Here is a 19,542-nt window from a genome sequence, read left to right as displayed (position 1 = left end):
TCGAGAGGAATCGACTGAAACCCAGCGCCGCGTCTCTGAACGTTTCCTTCCACCGTCTCTCGTTTCTTAGTTCTGCCAGCGACGGTGAAGAGAATAGAAAAGATTTAGATAGGACATTCCTGAGACTGACACTCAGCCACGTTCATGCTCCTTTAACTGTGCTGCACGTGACGTTAGCGAGCGCTCCAGAAAGCGGGTTGGGTTGGCCGGATGAATCAAGGAAAGATCATACTTTCAGATTTATTTTCTCTGTCACACTCTAATTTGATTTAAACTGCAGGTCTCAATGGCCCCGTCCCAATGTGTTGCCCGTTGCCTATTTCTACAGACTCTCTACTTTTGTTTGCTTTCATAGTGACTCAGGTCTCATATCTGCATTTGCGCCAACTTCAACTGTACTCACACTTGAAATGACCTGCACTGCTGGAAACAATCTGACCGTAAATCCAGACTAGGATATGGGCCATCGACACACAATGGTTCGCACCCAGCTGTGGATCAGCTGGATGGCACTGACGGACAAGTTAAAGCTCTCTGAAGCACTTTTAGGGCAGAATCTGTAATAATCCGCACTGTGGGGGGTGGTGGGGGGGGGGGTTGATGTTGTGGTTGTTTGTCAGTCTGATTTGTTCCAGGCGCCACAGATTCGTGTGCAACACCGACCAAGCGCACGGCGAAGCTGCAGAGCCGACTGATTGCAATGTTCCCGGAAAATGTCAGGAACCGCGCCAGACGGCGTGAGCGTGTCCGTCGTGCACTGCTGTGTGCAGGGAACGAGAAGAGAAGAGAAGGGAAGAGAGGAACAGAAGAGAACGGAATCATTTGCATGTGAAGAGGAGAGGAGAGAGAGGCCAGCGACTCAACTGCCGGGCCGCGTACCATTCCGCCGTCGGCTTTGAACTTCGGCAAGACGTCTCCAGGACCGCGTGCGTTGAGCTGCTGCCGTGTCATTGGCCGATTAGCCATTTGCTTTAACAAGCAGTTTGCGGTAACCTAATGAAGTGTCTCGGGGACCACGGTGGCGGAGGACCTCGTGCTCTTTTATCCTCCTCTTCCTCCTTCCTCACACAGTGATGCCGCAGTTCTGATCCGTGCCACTTGAGAGGGATGGAAGTGAGTCAGAATCGGGTCACTTCCAGCTCAGTGACGGCCCTTAAACCGGCGAGTGGTTTCAACCCGATCTTCCGTCCCCACGGACGGCTGGCTTTGACTCGTAGGGAGCCGCGCGTTCAGCCTGGAACGTGTTTTACTTTATCATCAGTGTAAAACAGAGAGAGGAAGCTCGCTCTTAATTGGATCCCCTCGCCAGCACTCGAGGTGTCCTTCGTCCGGGTGCCGTATGAAAAAGACGCGGAAACCGGAGGTGTGTAGTTTGTTGCATAAACTACGCCTCCCCTCGGTGCCGGGCGCCGAGCGGTTTGATGTACGAACAGAAGGTTGACATTAACATTGGATGAGGGGAAAAGGTGAAGCACGAGCCTGCACGCAAGAAGCGAGCTGCCCCGCCGTACCTGCGAGAGAACGCAGAGCCCACCTGACAGCTGACATTCTGCCCGGCAACACCTGTCACTCACTGTCGGATTGGACCACTTCCTGTTTTTTTTGTTTTTTTTTTACCTCCTCCCACCCCCACTGGTTGTTATTCAAATCCAAAACGACTGCCTTCAACAATCGATTCCCCTCCGCGCTATTTTTAGACGGTCCCACCATTTCCCCGACAAGCCCGAGCGCGGCTGCGCTAGCTTGCACGCTGTGCGGGGTCGCGACCTTTTTTCGCCCACACATACGAGAAACTGTGACGCGTCAATCCCCCACGCTTCATGCTGATTTCTGCCCTGCTTTGAGAGGGTTCTGATGTCGCAGGGTAGCTCATGTCGTTCGCAACCCTCACCTCGTCTCCACTAATCTTGCATTTGATTTGAAAAAATATTTTGTTTCAAATACTTGGATTTTGGAAGCGATGCGCAAAACTTGCACTGCGTCTAGCGCTCACTTTTATCGTGCTGTCAGGAGAATTTACATTCCCCCTGTTCCCAAAATACAATTTCCGTTGCTTTTTCTTCGTCTTCTTCTTCTTCTTCTTTTTGTAAATCATTGATTTGCAGTCCCTGTCAGTACGGCAGGACTCGTTCTTCATCCACGCTGGCAGGAGCACAAACGCGCGCGAGAAAAAAAAAGAAAAAAAAGAGGGCTGCTAAATAATGCAGGAGCTGCAGCGTCGATGAAGAAGGACGCGGAAAGGCGGAGCAGATTAATGTCCCGCTCGTAAATTCTCCGAGGTCTTCACCTGCTTATGCGCGAGTCTATCACGGCGACGAGGACGAGGGTTAAAGAAGCATCGGGGAGCCTCGGGAGGAAACTGGTGCGTTTAGTGGCAGTGCGGCAGAGAAATGGAGTTTGAGACGGCGGCGAATATCTCCGCTCCAGTCGAGTCCCTGGAAATATAAATGGAAATATTTATCTCTCTGTCATAAAACTGTGAGGGTCAAAGATTTATTTATTTTTTTTTACACTTGCTGTTGGGATTTATCATCTTACAGGAGGCCATCCGGCGCACACATGTTCCGTGTAGTAAATGTTTATGGTGATGAGTAAGTCATCACGAAGCAGCGAGGCGGTGGGCGACTGTAAATATCTTGAATATTGCTCACGTCGTCTGAAAACGCTCCTCATCTCCTCTGTCACGTCAGGGTTTTTTGATTTCGCCGACGCGTAAACTTCATCCGTGATCGTTGCTAAGATTTTCGATGTTTTTAAGAACTCAATAGCTAGCTGAGTCGTAACCAGATTCATGCTGTGTGCAAGTATTCCTTTTGACGATGAGTCTTTTCGGAGGATCTTTGAATGTCATGGAAAACAGCTGATTATTCCCCCTGTATCTAATGACATTTTTCTCCACTAATATTGGCTCTTTTCTCTCCTTTTTGCTCTCGCTTCTCCAGGAGGTAGAGGTCAGTTCCCTCCACTTGTCTTTGTCCGAGTTCCATGCCCCGTTCTCCAGTCTCGTACTGTGTCTTTACCTCCTTATTTTCTTCATCTTCTCACCCGACCAAATCTCACTAATTACAGCCATTTGTGTTCTTATTACAATCAAAAAGAACAAAAATGAAAAAAAATAAAATAAAAAAAAAGAAGACAAAAACTCACTCCGACGCCATATGTCTCGCACGCACTGGGTGGATCAGCGCTGGCTGGGCTCATTTGCACAAAGATTTACAGGCATAACACAATCCCATCTGTCTGTGGTGTGTCACACTTGCCTCATTATTATCATGCTGCACGACTAATCTGGGCACGATAATTAGCGCGCGTAGATAAGGGACTGGGCTTCAACATGATGCACTGTACGCATGCAACGGCGTGGACGGCTGATTTATGTGCCTCATCATCCCATGCAGCTGCTGAAAGAGTCGCTCGCTCTCTCCTCTCTCTTTCTCTCTCTCTCTCTCCCTCTCTCTCCCTTACTCTCTCTCTCCGCAGGACGACTACGTCCGCACCTGGGATGAAAATCAAGGATCCAGCGACAGTAAGTCTCTCCGTAATTAACAGTGTCGGTCGAAGCTGTATTCCTACAGCTTGTTAATAGCGTAGTGTTGTAAAATCTCGATAAAAAGCACTGGACAGGTACTGCATTTCTATTATACCTGTTGTTGCAATCAGAGCAAATGTTGGGTTTTTAGATTTTGGGTTGCTCCTTCAAATCTTCCTTATATTTGGCCCAAATATTCACCTGCAGCAAATCATCAATTATATTTCATTTACCAGAACGTTGCATAATTCCGTTGACTTCTCAAAGCCAGATTTCAGAGTTCGGAATGATTTCACTTTCAAGTTGACTGCGTCTCATCTACTGTTCTGTTTACTGCTGCTGTTCTGGTCGTCACCTGCATATAACAGCCCACTTCATGGAAGCACAAAAAACAGGTGGACGTTGCGCAATGCGCTTGATGCAACTTCTTAATTACATTAAAATCAGGCAGTAATAATCAGTCAAATGCACATATCTAGCCCAGAGAGACTGCAGAACTGCAACCGCCGGGCTCACAGAAGTTCACACTGTGATCAGTGTGATAGCTAAATGCTAATGTAATTAAATCTATATGTTATTATCCTTTAATGCAGCGTGGAGACATAATCTCTGACCTGTGAGTGAACTGCACTGCAGACTGGGGTTTATGATATCAGACAGTGTTTGCTGAGGCTCAGTGGTTGGTATTGTCGGTTCGGCCGCTTTGCCTTCCTCACTTTTTAGTGTTGCTGCTACTGCAAAAAAAGAAAAAAAAGAAATTGCAAAAAAAATTGCAAAAATAAATGCTGAGAGATGTGAGTCCCCCTGTTTTATCAGTCTGAGTGGATCTAATGCGCTTTTCCCAGAGGACACATCAGACACTGGCCAGACTTCAAGCCTTCATCACTGTTGCTTGCTTTCCCGCTCCAGCTGGAGACTGTCTGTCCTGCATCCATGGCTAGAGCCACCCGCCCGCCCGACCGCCGCCATAATTGAGTCGCGGCAAAAAAAAAAAAAAAAAAAAAAAAAAAAATGAAGTCACGACGGCGTCGTGTCCTCGGCGGCTGTCGCTTGATTTGCAGCTCAAATGAAGTCGGCTGAAGGGCAGAGTCCATTAGTGCAATTTCCCAGGACGTAATGACGGGCTAATTGTGGCTTCCAGCGGGCGCCCTGCGCGAGAAGTCAAAGGCAGCGCGGAGGGCGAGACAGGAAGTGGAGCCGAGACCCTTTAATTCGGTGTCAAGCAAGCGACATTAACACCGTTCGCGCTAATTCTAAAATCCGTTTGCTCCCTCGGCGGGGTAGGGGGTGGGGAAGAGGGAGGAGCCCACTTGGCTTTTTCCGGAGCGCACGGCAGGATGGAAAATAAGAATTAATTTAAAAAAATAAAAATAAATAAGAAAGTGAGAGGATGTCTTTGTTCTGTGTGGAGGAGGCCGTTTGTTCGCCCGGATGAATAGGAGGAGGAGGCCATTAGTCTGCCGGAGTCACATGCAAAGGAAACAGGAGACACTGGCACCGTAATGAGCTGTGTAACGCTCTAATGTGACACGTTCATCGGGCTAAAAGGCCCATGTAATGGGTAGGAAAATAATAAATATGGGAGAAAAGGAGTGAGCGGACTGTGACACTGGAGGGGGTGGAGGTTGGGGAGGGGGGGGGGGCAAGGAGAGGGAGAATCTCACATCTGCCGTCCGTCAGTCAAAGAGTGACCCTTGAAGACGAGGACGATCGATATACTGCCGTCCTTCGTTGGATTCAGAAAGAGTAATAGCAGCTCTGGACGTGAGTGACGCCCCTCCCTGCCCCCGATTCAGACATCAACGTCAGTGTTTCCAATTAAACACGTATTGCTGTATTCCCTCACATATTTCTATTTTTTTTTTATACTAATTCAATGTTTACAACACGCAACCCAATCTAATCTTTCATCCTCCTCCGCCGCCCTGCCTTCTCTTACACTTTGCCGCTGCTTTTTTTTAAAAAAAAATTATGATGTTTACATCTTTTTAGGGCTGCAGCACAAAAGCGGTTTGATTCATTTGGAAACGCCGAATGTAAAAATTGCCCCCCGCGCAATCACCAAGCGGCGTACTGGAACGCATTCCAATCCACATCGGCGGCACGAGCCTCGTCTCCGCACAAGCGCGAGCGTCTCTTTCAGGTGACTGGTGGCGTCGGGCGACTTTCATTCCGCTCGGCGTAAAAAGGACCTTTATCTCTCTTTTTCCTCCTCCCATCCCCCCGTGCGTGGCGTAAGTGCGCTATCTCCCTCTATTGATCTGCCTCCCTTTATGAGTTGCCTAATGAAGCGCGGGAGCAAAAAGGAGATTTGTCCCTCCGAGACGTGGCTGGATCAGCGTGATGTCTTCACTCCTAATGAGCCTGCGAGGCCTCGTTTCTCAGTCAGGCAGCCAGCCAGCCAGCCAGCCAGCCAGCCAGCCAGTCGGACGGCCGTGTGGCTGCGCGAGCAGCGGGAAGACGACGACGACGACGACGACCAGGAGAGGGAGCAGAAGTAGAGGGAGTAGGGGAGGAAGACGGGTCTTTTGAAGTGTCAGCGGTGGCAACGCCGAGCCAGTAATTGTCGCCAGCACACACTGGAGGCGGGAAATCTGCATTCAGGCGACGGAGGCGGCGCTCGACAAGGGAGAGGTCACAGTGACTCGCAGTCAGTGTTGGCGAGTAATCTATTACGAAGGAGTCCACTACTGTAATTGAACTACTTTTTCAGCAACGGAGTAATTTAACCGGAATACTCCTGGCAAAAATGATAATTATATCATAATTACTTCATCGAGTTAAGATTCCATTACTTTTCTGAAATATTTTGCAAGCTAAAAGTGTCTTACGCAGCGTCAATGATAAGCGACGACGCACCAAAACAAGCAATGGCGGCAGCAAAAGGAAATACAAACATTAGTTTGAGTTCATCTCGTCCAAATGAAAGAATAGTTTGTTGTGCATTATGTGCAGGAAACAAGATGTTCTCAACTGTTACTTTATGTTTTTTTTAAAACTAAAGTAATTAGTAATCGATTACTTATGAAACAAAGCAGTTGAATAAGCATTAGATTACTTTTTAAAGGAGTAATCAGTAATCAGTAGTTGGATTGCTTGGATGGAGTAATCCCAACGACACTGCTCGCAGGCGATTTTACTCTCGAGTCATCAGTTGGGCCGCCGATCGGATTGGCTCACTCTTTAAGAGCGGCCAAACACTCCGGGAACCTGCTGGGAATTTTGGGCAAAAGAAAAAACCCCCCACCTGATTCTGTCGTTTGTTCGCGCAAACGTTTTCAAATGTACCGTGATTTTTTTCATTGTTATCTCAGGGACCCAGAGCAGCCTAATGGCATATCGACGTCCTCAAATCAATGTCTGGCACGCGCACGCGCACGCGCATACACACACACACACACACACACACACACACACACACACACACACAACACACACACACACACACACACAGCGTTTCAGAGATAAGGGCCTCTGTCCCTGGAATAACACTCTTGACCTCTCCTTCACTTTTTACGTCCCCTCATTCACCAGCCCAGACGTTTTCAGCCCGCCGGAGACTCTTTGTGCGTGTGGGCCCAGTGCAGTTCCTCGCGCCCCCCCCCCCTGGAGGGACTGCTACACTCCCCTCGTCCTCTTCACACTCCACAAATCGGTCCGCCGTGACCTCCTCTTAAAAACTCCCTGGCTCTGATGCACCCGGGGCCGCTTTTCAATCAAATTCCGAGTGGCGCAAACAAGGCACTGAAGGTGGTGGAGAAACTCCAGCAGGAGGATCCAAAGTAAACTCTTGGAGGAGGCGTCCTGGAAGTTTCCTCCCTGCATCCTCTCCAAACTCCATCCAATTTTCAATTACGGCTGTTGAAATCCTGTTATGTTTGGTCGAGCGTTGCTGTTAAAGGAGCTAAAGTGATTTTCTTATCAGAACCCTCAATCAGACTGCTTTGGTTCGTGGAGCACTTGGGTCAGGGCCTCCTCGCTCTCTCTCTCTCCCTCTCTCCGAGGAGTTTGCATGGTCTTGATCGAGCTTCCATGTACAGACTTGGACACATGCTTGAAAAACTGCTGGCGACTAGCCGGCTTTACTGTGTAAACAAATGTCAGCAAGTTGTCAGTGTAGCTTAAGTAAAACCCCTTTTTAGTCTGGTGTGATGGTCGACTTTAACATAAAATGGTACTGAAAACGGTTGAACACAGAGCCAAGAAGAAGAAGAATCAATAAATGCTAATGTTCTTTCACTGTTGCTCAGCTGGATAAACAGTTTCCACCAATCCATCACAGAGAAAAACGTCCCAGCTTATTGCTTTTACTCTGTTTGGTTTTAACGGTTTATCTTGCCTTTTTTTTTCTAAGTAAATAAGAAAATAAGTTTCATCTTTGCTGTCTTCCCCCCCCCCCCCAAAAAAAAAAATAGCAATCCAGTGTTTCCGCCGACTCGACTGGGGATTACAAACATACGACGGACATGTTGGCCTCCGCTGCCCCCTAGAAAACAAGATGGCTTTGATAGGAGGCGATTTTCGAGGATGAGTGTGTAAGAGGGCAGATAAGAGGCCTGATGATGAGGATGTGGCCTGAGCCCCTCTTCCTGTTATCCTCAATCTGTAGGGATAAACCGCCAGCAAATCTAGATTGGATTAGACTGAAGCACAGGATGCCTTAATTAGGTGAGGCTTGCCGCCGCAGGCTCCAGTCTGGCAGTGGAGGAGCAGCGAGCGGTGAAATGGAACAAGGTGGGCGCTCGAAGGTTGGAGGGGGGGGGGGGGGTTGCAGAGCAAAAATCAAAAAAGGATGTGAGGGCGGGGGTTAGAGAAAAAAAAAGAGAAAAAGAATCACGGTTGAGATCGGCGTTGAGTCACGGTGGAGAGCACGAGCGGGAAACGGGGAGGCAGTAGAATTCTCAGACGCACCAGATTGAGCTGCAAATCGCACTCAACCCATAGATGATTCCCGGTACCGCGGAGAGCCTGTTGCCATGGAAACGTCATCATTGCAGGCTCCGCTTTAATCTGCGGAAGCCTGTTAAGTTAACATGAGGCTCAGGCAGCCACCTTATGCTTCTGTACTCACAACACGGAGACGTGCCAGCGCTGTTGCCTCTCTCCGCCGCCGCCGACAAGATTTATTTACAAATGTTTTTGCTATTAGGAGGCAGGATTATCTGCTCGCTGTTTGTGCGCCTTCCCTTTGTGCTTGTGACGCTTACGCGATGGGTAAACCGGCCTCAGATGTAATGTGGAACGTTTAGCCGACTTGCTGCGTCGTTTCCCCCCCGTCAGGACATTAATCCCCTCGTCTTCCTTTGTGTTTGAAGGTGTTGCGAGCGTTTAGCCGGCTACGCGACGTGCTGGTGTTCAAGTAACTAGACCAGGGGTGGGCAAACTTTTTTGACTGGTGGGCCACAGTGGGTTCTAAAATTTGACAGAAGGGCTGGAGCTGGAGCAGGAGCAGATGGATGGAGAAACATGCAGAACCACCTGGAACCACCCAGAACCACATAGAACCAACCCAGAACTTCCTAGAATAATCCAGAATCACCCCAGATCCAACTAGAACCACCTCTGAACAGCCTAGACCAGGGTTGAACAAACACACACACAATGGGGTTTTAAAATTTGACAGTGGGGTGCTGGAGCAAGAGTAGATGGATGGAGTGATTCTGTGAGCCACCTCCTAGGAGAACAAATATATCATGGGCTATGCAGAACACACATACTTTAATGTCAATTGAAAATGAACCAAAGCAAAGTTACAACAAAATGTATTTGAAGCCCCCTCGATTACGTTTCCTGATTGCTGTGAACATTGTACAGCTTCGTGTTAGCAAAGAATTCCTACTCAGCGGCGGTAGGATGGAAGCAAAACAGTGGCCAAGTCCGCAGAAGATGCTGCAGTCCTGCTTGACCAGGTTTTTTTTTTTTTTTTTTTTTTCATCCAAAATATCCTCCGAGGGAGTTGTTATGCACAGAAATAGCTTCTTGCAAGCAGCTCCGGTATGAATACAGAGAGAACTCTGAACTCAGAAGCTATATCCAGAAAGTTAGGGGGCATTTTATTCTGGGCTGAAAACATATTGATGGCATTCAAGTCACACTTGACTGTTGAGTCCTACAGTAAAACACATGCATTAAGCCACATTTCTGACATCTTTCTGTTTTTCCTTGGCTGCCATAGGCCTTTAGTGAGCTGTGGCAGTGCAAAACATTTCACTTAGTGGACTGACACTCCCCGTGAGAAACTTCAGTAGGGTTATGCTAATTAGACAATTGATTGTGAAAAAAAAATTGGAAAAGAGAGCAAAAGAAAAACTGGCGACACTTCAATATTGGGTGAACTGTGGCTTTATAGATTGAGGCGGCCGCTATAATTGGACCGCCGTCCAGGAGACAGTCAAAGTGGCGTGATTGATTTGTTGGCTGAATTGTCCGACTCTACAATAAGTGATGTAATGCCGTTAAATGTCTGACTGGTTCCAGTCGTTCCAACGTCGAGGATTTTAAGTTATAAAAACAAGAGCAGGAGTTGTTCCGGGTCGAGTGTGCGGTTGCCATTTTATCTTCTTCTTGTCGCCTTTGTCTTTGAACCCATGAGGCTGCTGGACTTCAGGGACAGATGTCACGATAGGAGACTGTAGAGGAAGTTCAGAGTCTAGTGTTGTTCCAGCTGCAGCGTATAAATGCAGGACTAATTCAATAATTAAAAAAAAAAATCAGTTAAATTCGATTTCATGCGCGAGGAATCAATTTTTCCGTGAAAAGGCGCTGATTTACACCGGAGAGAGGAGGGCGGAAAATAAGAGTAAAGGTGGTACATGTGGGCGACGGTGGCCAAGGAGCCTCTTCAGAACATAAAGCACGCAGATAAATAAACGGTAGCGGTGGGTGAATGAAGCGTCGGTGTCGACAATCGTGAATGGACGAGGAGTCAGTGCGTGTGTGGACGCTGATGCAGTGCAGTGAAATACCTGTCGATATTCCTGGGGGGGGGGTCCCCCATCCTCCTGATTGTCGCTCAATACCAATCTACTCCACACACACAAGCTCCTCTTGGCCAAAAAAACAAAATTGTGAATAATATATTTAAAAAATATATATTTTAGATAGATAGATAGATAGATAGATAGATACTTTATTGATCTCCAGGAGAAATTCACATTTACAGCAGTTTGAAAAGGGAATAGTGAATAAAAAGCCTTGCAATGTTCTAAGCTGTTGTATAAAAAGAGATAAAAGTACGACATAAAATTAAAAATAGAAAAAAAACATAGAAATTGAATAAAATGAACTCTGATGTTTCCTGGAAAGAAATATATGATATATAATGAATATAATGCAGTTTATGCATAATGACAGAGTGTGTCATACAGTTGTGCCTTGGGGTAGTTTGTACACACACACACACACACACACACACACACACACACACACACAGCTTTTTGAAAAAAGTTTGATCCCCATTAAATTTTGCTTGGAGGCTTTCAGGGGTTTTCATTGGTTCATTCGGGGGGGGGGGGGGGGGGGTCCAGCCCCCTGCGGCCCCCCTGTATTTCGCACACTGCGTTTCTGCCTCGCAGCCTCGCTCACCTTTCGACAGCCGGTCAGGGCAGACAGCCAGTCGGCGGTGGCCGGCTCAGCCGTGGCCGCTGGGCGCATTGTTTTGGATTTGCCGCTCCAATCAGATCTCTGTCGCCTCACCTCGCTAATCCCCTGAAGTCTGCGGCGACGTGCAGGAAAAACACGCCGTGAAAGCTGCTGCGACGGTGCAGCGGAGGTGAGCTGAAGGCTCCGGGGAGAATGAGGAGTGACGTCCGGAGGGCCACGGCCAGACAGCTGTGACGTATGAGTGTGCGCACGGGGCCGACACCGGCTCCGGCACCGGGGCCGTTCACACCGAGTGTGATGGATGTGGGGGAGAGGGAGGAGGCGGTGCACCTCGGTCTCAAAGACACAGAGGGGGAAAAAAAAGAATAGAATTTTTTTTTTTTAAAAAAAAAGCATTGGCAAACCTCTTGTTACACAGCACCTCAGCTTGAATAGAATAGAATACAATAGAATAGAATAGAAAAAAGGCTCAGCTTTTGGTTCACCGAGGTGATAAAAGCGTCTCTGCCTAATCCCCTTTACCGAAATAGAAAACAATAGAATAGAATATTAGCAGGCCCCCATTTTTTTTCAGCCCTGTGTGTAAAATAGAATAGAATCGAACTGAATCAAAACGAATAGAATAGAATAGAATCAGGCCTCAGCTTTTGGTTTCATCCATGTGATAAAAGCACCTCCGTCCCATCCATATTACCAAACAGAATTGAATAGAATAGAATATTAGCAGACCTTGGACGAGGGGGGTTAGCCTCTGCCGAGGAAGCGACATTTGGGATTTGACACTGCAGGTGCAAGACGATGTCAGACAGATGGACGTGTACAGAAAGACAGACAGGTGCTCATCTTGCTTTCTGTTTGGTCTTCCCTCCCCCCGCTCCAGACGTCGACACTACCAAGGACCCCTGCCAAAAGGTTAAGTGCAGCCGGCACAAGGTGTGTATCGCCCAGGGCTACCAGAGGGCCGTGTGCATCAACCGCAAGAAGCTGGAGCACAGGTGCGTGCGCGTGTGTGTGTGCGTGTGTGTGTCTGTGCATGTGTGTGTAGGCTTAGCCTCTGGGCAATAACTCCAAAAAGATACACACACACACACATATTGGACAACCCTCACTTGGTGACACACAACTCGCGTGTTGTCAACAAAAACAAGTTGGCAGTCGGCGGCGTGTGGCGAGTTCACGGCGCTCGGTCCCAGCAGTGAGAGTGGAAGGCTGCTTGTTTCCACACTAAATCGGCTCCCCTGCTGTTTTAATGAGAATCTAATATATTCTGTCTGGAAGACTGGGACTGTGTGAGGCTGAAGCGTCTCCCGTCTCTTCCGTCCTGCAGGCTGAAGCAGCCGGCCCTGCGCTCGCCTGATGGCAACTGCCAGCCGTGTCCCATCTCCTCCACCGGGCCCGTCTGCGGCTCCGACGGACACAACTACGCCTCAAAGGTGAGGTCGTCTGATGCGCCTTTCTATTTTCATGCCAATGTTTTCATATGAATGTATACACACACATATATATATTTTTTTTTTAGTTGCAACAGTTTGCATTTCAATTCAAATGCCAAATAAATCCCAGTGTCCTTCAGGAAGTACAGTTCTACAGCGGCTCTTACGCTTTTGTTGAGCTAATTATTGGCATTAAAATAATATTTTTCAGAAGATAGTAGATAGGGTGTGAGCATTTTCAGGCTTTCGAGTATCGTCTTCTAAAAAAAAGAGGCTTTTATTTTTGATTCCTCTGAACTTGCTTGCCGCCAACAAACGCATCAACCGACCACAATCGCTGCGTGGGAGCAGATGTACGTCCCCCTCCCACAGCAGCAACGTCGTATACAAACATATTTGGCACCCGGCAAAATCTTTTGATCTGAAAACTTTGCGTCTCATTTAGGTGTGCTTTTTTTTTAATATACATCCAGTGTGTAAAGACCTTAAGAGTGACATATTCCTCAGATACGAACGAAAGAGCTGCACAAATAAATGTAAATATATATGGGCTTTAAGTGTTACTACTTAATGCTTTACTTTCATTTTTGCATTACCACATCAATATTGTGTTTGTATCCTTTTTGGTCGCCATCAGAAGGCAACAATTCAATTCATGCAAATCCACGTGTGACTCATTTGCTGTTCTGCAATCCAGTGACCTCCAAATTAAAACGCTTTGTATGGATCATAGCGCATTTAAGAATGTCGGTTACATATTTGAGCCGACGCTTTGGTTTTGTATGTTGTGCATGAGTCAGATGCTGGTTTCTATACACACACACACACACGCACACACACACACATGCACAGTTGTGATATGATGCATGTTCGCTTGCACATCACGGGGGGTAAATGATGACATTCAGCTTCCGCAGCCGGGGCTGTGAGTGCTCGGTGTGAAGCGACTCCCGGAGACGAGAGAGCGGCGATGCTGCAGCCTCCGCAGGGCCGACTGGTGGCCCGGTGGCTGCAACATTTCCCGGCGTTTATTGATTTATGCCCCCCCCCCCGTCGTTCGGATCGCCGTCCCTGACCTTCTGCGCAGACACCGGCGAGCGAAGTGCATTTTTTTTCTTCCCACATCGAGAAGTCTCCAAATACGCGCTAACGGCACGCAGTGGCTCCCGCTTCATGAATATTTAATATGTAATGCGGCAATAAGTCATTTTTTGCTTCGGCATTGTGTCCTCCTTTCTGTTGTCTTCGCCTGTGTTCCTGTGTGTACGCGTGCGTGCGTGTTGTGCGTGTGTGTTAATGAGCGCCGCTGTGTTGCAGTGCAAGCTGGAGCAGCAGGCGTGTCTCACCGGCAAGGAGCTCACCCTCAAGTGTGCCGGCCTGTGTCCTTGTCCAACGGACGCCACCACATCCAAGGAGAGCAAGCGGGGTAAGATCGATCACACGCCAACACACAATGGAGAGAGAGGGAGAGGAAGAGAGGGCGAGAGAGAGAGCGAGAGAGAGAGAGAGAAACACCTATGGACTGTGTTTTTCTTCAGCTATGGCTCAAAACAAAGCTTACAAAGCTCCTTTCATTTATTTCATTTTCCTTTATTTATTCAAACTGGTTTAAAGAAAAACATAAAATAGATAAAATATGTAACTATGCTTTGGCAAAAAAAAAAAAACAAATATGAAAAGACAACTCTGTAACAACATACATAACTACTCCACGTTCGAAAGAGTGTAGGATGGAAGTTCATAAAAAAAATGATCAATGTCCTACCCTTTTTTTTCCTTATAGTAATCAATCAAAGCAAGCATAAGGCAACAAAAGAAAAGAAAAGAAAGCATAACCTCTGAAACAGGCACAATTTCTGTCAATGTCCATCTTACATCTATGCAAAATCATGTTTGTGTACATTTGAAGCGTTTGAACCTTCCAAATGATATGCAAAAAAACGCTGATGTTTTCCTTTTTTGAAAATAAAAAGAAAGCTGCACGGGCCAGGACCTGGCGGACCTGGGGGAGCGTCTGAGGGACTGGTTCCAGCTGCTGCAGACCAACGCCAAGCAGAACAACAACAGCAAGCAGGCGGCCAGAGTGACCGCGGGCGCCGCCACCACGTCAGGTCGGTCGGTTTGTGGAAGGGGTCTCGAAACATTCAGACGCAGCGGCTGTTTTTACAGCAGTTCTGTAGAAAAACCAGCAGGCAAAGAAGGAAAGATCAGTAATTTGTGCTGCTGCTGCGTCTGCCTCGCAGCTCTGAGCGCCTCCTCCTGGAAGGATTTCACAGCCGACTGATAAATATTGAAGAAATAAAAACAGCTGCAGGTTTTTCCCTCAGTTGCCGTCTAATGAGTGGCAAATAAGCGCCATAAGGACATCACAAGAGTTGGAAAATCGTGTTGAATTTCCAACCTAATTGGGTTTTTCTCAAGTAACCATCTGATGAAAAAATAACTTTGATTGGATGAATCAGGATCCTTTTGGTCCATATATAAGCATTGCCGCTTTGCGCTGTGTTGGTAAACAAAACTCTTGCCAAAGCCGCACAGTCATTAACTGAAAACACGTTGTCCTTGCCATGTTTGCTCCTCTTTTAATGTGAAAACGCCGTCAAATTCTGACAAAGGGAACATTTGTACTAATTTCTTTGGCAGCAGAGATTGTTTCCAACCCGTGGTAGCTTCTTCTTCTTCTTCTTCTTCGTCCTCTGTGTTTTCTTTATTCTGGAAGTATCTTGGAACGTCTCCCTTTCGTCACATCTAAACCTTTCTGAGGATTGCTTATTGAACGATCCCTGGAAAAATTACAAACAGACTGGCTAGTGACAGCAGTGAAATCTGAGCAGTCCAGCGCAGTTCAAGGTTATTGAATTCTTCTAATCAGCTCAGGAAAAACACACACAGATCCGATCCTATAGTTTGCGCCAGAGCAGACGAGCAGATGTTTGGCGTCGACACAATAAGATAATAAGCGTCGTTCCGCAAACATTGCCTCCGCTTTTTTTTTTTTGTTTCGTTGCGTTTGTGCAGCTGCCTGCTCGGACGCCGCCGCCAATTGTTTTGTCCCCCCGTTTTGTGTTTGCAGTGCTGGACAGGAGCCTGGTGGCCAGCTGCAAGGACTCCATAGGCTGGATGTTCTCCAAGCTGGACACCAACGGCGACCTGTACCTGGACCAGGCCGAGCTGGCCGCCATCAACCTGGACAAGTACGAGGTTTGCATCCGGCCCTTCTTCAACTCCTGCGACTCCTACCGGGACGGCCGGGTGTCCACGGCCGAGTGGTGCCTCTGCTTCTGGAGGGAGAGTGAGTATCCCGGCCTGTTCTTTCTAACTCTGAGTCTCCGCGGGTCGCCCTCGGGTTCAGCCGCTACGCCGTTTGTCATCTTCAAATCATGCTTCTGCTCCCCAGTGTGTTGAAACGGCCACGGTTAAGAGCCGAGAACATCCCTGCTGCTTGTTGACAGCCTGTTTTTTTGTTTTTTTTAGTAGTAATCTGTCGAACAGCCAGCCAAGCAGAAACTGGGTCTAAGCCAAGCACACAGTGTCTGTGAAAGAAATGTATGGGCTGATTTCCAAATTGGGGACACGGCGGCGCAGTGGTTAGCGCTGCGGCCTTGCAGGACAAAGGTTGTGGGTTTGATTGCCAGTCTGGGACCTTCCTGTGTGGAGTTTGCATGTGCTCCCTGTGTCTGCGTGGGTTCCCTCCGGGTTCTCCGGCTTCCTCCCACAGTGCAAAAACCAGCCAGTGAGGTGAACTGGAAACTCTAAATTGACCGTCGATGTGAGTGTGAATGGTTGTTGTCTCCATATGGCCCTGCAATAAACCGGCGACTTGTCCAGGGTGGAGCCTTGCCTTTGCCCTATGACAGCTGGGAGAGGCTCCAGCAGACCCCTGCAACCATGAGTGCAGAAATTATTGAAAATTGATGATTGTGGGTGGATTTCCCAATTTAAAGATAGAAGAGAATTATTTACCCCGTTTTTTTTGTAGATTTTGCTCAGATTTGTTTTCTTCTACCTAAATGTGTTTTTTTTCTCTCTTCAAGAGCCGCCCTGTCTGTCTGAACTGGAGCGGATCCAGGTACTCGACGGTGGCAAGCGGAGGTTTGGTAGGTGTCCCCATCAGAGCCTTTCGCCACTAATGGTTCTGTCCCCGCGGCTCCTTAAAAGGTTTTTCCTTTCAGCAGATGACAAGCAGGAGGCGCAGATTAGCGGCGAGGATTAGAACCCGATACTTCTGCAAACAGCAGAAGCAGCCGCCACGGGCCGCGCGTGTACGTGCACGTGTGTGATGCGTGCGCCAATTTTTTTTAGCGACCTGGCTGGGGGCTTTTTAGTCAGGACTCTCCAAGGACGCGGAGTGTCTGGGGTGGAGGCAGACTGCCAGATCTTCCTTTGCATTACACTTCTGTCTCGGCTGCGTAACCTTGTTAACGTGTCCTTTTAATCATTTAATTTCATCACTAATTGAAGCTGCTTTTTGTCAAAGGGAAACGGCTCAAAATAATTTGCGCTATTAGCGATGTTTTATTCATGTTTGCTGGTTTTCAAAAATGAAAAACCGTCTTCATCCTTCCTGCTCTGCTGCAATGTGCTGACTTAACTCCCTCCTCCTCCTCCTCCTCCTCCTGATCGAGTTTGTATTCATGGAATATTAAACGACCTGCTATGTGCGCTACATGTGTAGCGTTCTCCCGCCGACCTGCACCTTTAACGTGGCCTCCATGCCGAGCTGCCGAGAGAATATAGAGCGGCTTCATATCTGACTCCAAGTTGTGTTTGTGTGTGCGTGCAAATCCAAGGGCGATTCATCCCCAGCTGCGACGAGGACGGCTACTACAGGAAGCAGCAGTGCGACAGGGGGGAGTGTTGGTGCGTGGACCAGAACGGAGGCGAGGTCGCCGGGTCGAGGATCCGTGGAAAGCCCGACTGCGGTAAGTCGGGGTTGAGCAGAGTTTTTTTGAATGTGAATACGACGGAAACGGCTCGACCTGAAAACTCGCACCGCCTCTCCAGCGGTGAACCCGCATGCATTGGCGCACAAGGCTCCCTTTATGCAGGAGGAGGCCCACTGCGGCATAACTCACTGCAGGGACTAGTGGCACATTCATGTGTCCGGAGTCATTTGCATTCCAAAGGCCCCCGCTTGTCACTGTGAGAAAAGTCTTTCAAGATAAATGGCGACTGGTTGGGCTGAACCTGCGGCCGATAAGAATGGCTCCCCTGGCAAGGCTTAGAAATAAGCTATTAAAAAAAAATCCAGACAAAGTCAAACGCATGCCCTCTTTTTTTTCCCTCAGCTTCCAGCCAGCAGTTATGAATTGATTTCTGCATGTTTTTTAATGTTCTATTTTTTGGTCGCCGTGGAAGGTGATTCTAATTCTTCGCTGGATGACGGCTGGGGACCTGATTGTCAAATCTTTCTGCCCCGTCGTGTCTCTCTGCAGATGATGAAGTGGCGTACTCGGGGGATTTGGGCAGCGCGGTCGGCTGGGAGGACGAGGAGGAGAAGGAGGCCGAGGAGACGGTGGAGGAGGCTGAGGAGGAGGAGGGGGAGGCGGGAGAGGTGGATGACGGGGGATATATCTGGTAGAGGACCGCTGTGTCGTTCAGCCGCTGCAGGAGCGCCTCCGTGGTGTGCAAACACACACACACACACACACACTTACACATGCACACGCAAACACCCACACACACACACAAACAAATCCGACAAAGAGATGGACACGGTGAAGCTCTCGCACTCAGAACAAAGCTTGCTTGTGAAATATTGATGGCGGGGATAGCGCGGCTTGGGTTCGGGAGGGTGGGGTCGGGGGGATGGGAAGGTGTTCATGTACGTCAGTGGAAATGCTTAACGTTACAGGATGATGTTCTTAAAAATGGGCCGGGGGGGGAGGGCAAATATGTCACTGTTATGAAAAAAAACAACAACTAAGGGTCTAAAAGTGCAGAGTTCTGTCCCGCATCCTTGTGAATCTTTGTTCCTCTTTCGTTGTTTTGTCCTTTGAAAAAACACATGCAAGCGTTTTCTTTTTTTTTTTTTGCCAAACGTAAATGGAGACCGTAAGCGGTCGCAGGTGCTTATTTCACGAGATCGGCTGCATTTCAATAGTCCATCGTGCTCTTGCGTACGTCCTCTTTTTTTTTTCTGTGTGAGCAAGCGGAATGTAGATAAAACGCTGGCTCTGGTTTACGGTAGGAATCGGCAGGAAGAGCGGCAGCAGCGGCCGAGTGTTGAAATGCAACCGCACCACCGCCACTGTTTACGTGCCGTGTGCTTCGGCTCATGTGTGACAGTCGTGCTCAGTCGAATCCATGAATTGTTAAAAAAATAAAAATAAATAAATAAATAAATTAAAAAAAAGGCATCAGGAGGGGATGGGAGGGGGGTGTTCCTCACGCATCACTTTAGCTTGCGTAAGAAAAAATAAAAATAAAGAAATAACAAAAAAAAACAACATATGTACCAGAAAGCAGATTGTCACCTCTTAGTCATGTCGTCCTTGCCTGGGAAGACGAGCAGAACACGCTGCTGTGTTGAAAAGTGTACATCGTATCTTAATGTGGATCAACTATTGTGTTTAATTAAAAAAAAAAAAACAACTTATGATAATAAACTATTCTATGTGGCACCAGCTGGCCACCGTACATCCCAGTGTGCGTTGTTGTTTTGTTGTTTGTTGTTGTTTTTTTCAATCCACTTGCGCTGCAGCTGAACAGACTCTCTGCCGTGATTGACATAGATTTTATTTTTTAAATTTTCAGCCATTCCTCTGAGAAATGAATATTTTTTTTCCCGAGAGAGGGTTTTTCAATAACTGTGTTATTGAAGCCAGTATTGACGTCTTGTATTGGGTTTGCACAAGACGAGGGGGTCTAGGTAAAAATTTGCTTTCACTTCAGCACTGAAACATGCAGTGATTGCTGAGGTTTAGCTCAATAAGAAATGTTTGCAGTTGACGAGGAGGAGGTGGGGGAGGAGGAGGA

General features: G+C 47.8%; 1 protein-coding gene across 1 annotated transcript in view; it reads left to right on the top strand.

The window, feature by feature from the left end:
* The window catches only part of spock2 (SPARC (osteonectin), cwcv and kazal like domains proteoglycan 2), a 28,029-nt gene extending 9,136 nt beyond the window's left edge, over positions 1-18,893 (top strand). Inside the window, exons 2-10 of the mRNA XM_076018438.1 lie at positions 3,481-3,526; positions 12,012-12,126; positions 12,459-12,564; positions 13,882-13,990; positions 14,538-14,675; positions 15,638-15,856; positions 16,599-16,661; positions 17,355-17,486; positions 18,000-18,893. Of these exons, the coding sequence (XP_075874553.1) occupies positions 3,481-3,526; positions 12,012-12,126; positions 12,459-12,564; positions 13,882-13,990; positions 14,538-14,675; positions 15,638-15,856; positions 16,599-16,661; positions 17,355-17,486; positions 18,000-18,145 (1,074 nt within the window). The 3' untranslated portion in view covers positions 18,146-18,893. The remainder of the gene's footprint in view (positions 1-3,480; positions 3,527-12,011; positions 12,127-12,458; positions 12,565-13,881; positions 13,991-14,537; positions 14,676-15,637; positions 15,857-16,598; positions 16,662-17,354; positions 17,487-17,999) is intronic.
* The last annotated feature ends 649 nt before the right edge of the window (positions 18,894-19,542 follow it).

The sequence above is a fragment of the Nelusetta ayraudi genome, unplaced genomic scaffold, assembly GCF_046127955.1.
Source record: "Nelusetta ayraudi isolate G7.1 ecotype Tasmania unplaced genomic scaffold, CSIRO-AGI_Nayr_v1 ptg000008l, whole genome shotgun sequence".
Taxonomy (NCBI): Eukaryota; Metazoa; Chordata; class Actinopteri; order Tetraodontiformes; family Monacanthidae; genus Nelusetta; species Nelusetta ayraudi.
The sequence above is the reverse complement of the archived record's forward strand: the minus strand, read 5'-3'. Positions and strand labels throughout refer to the sequence as shown.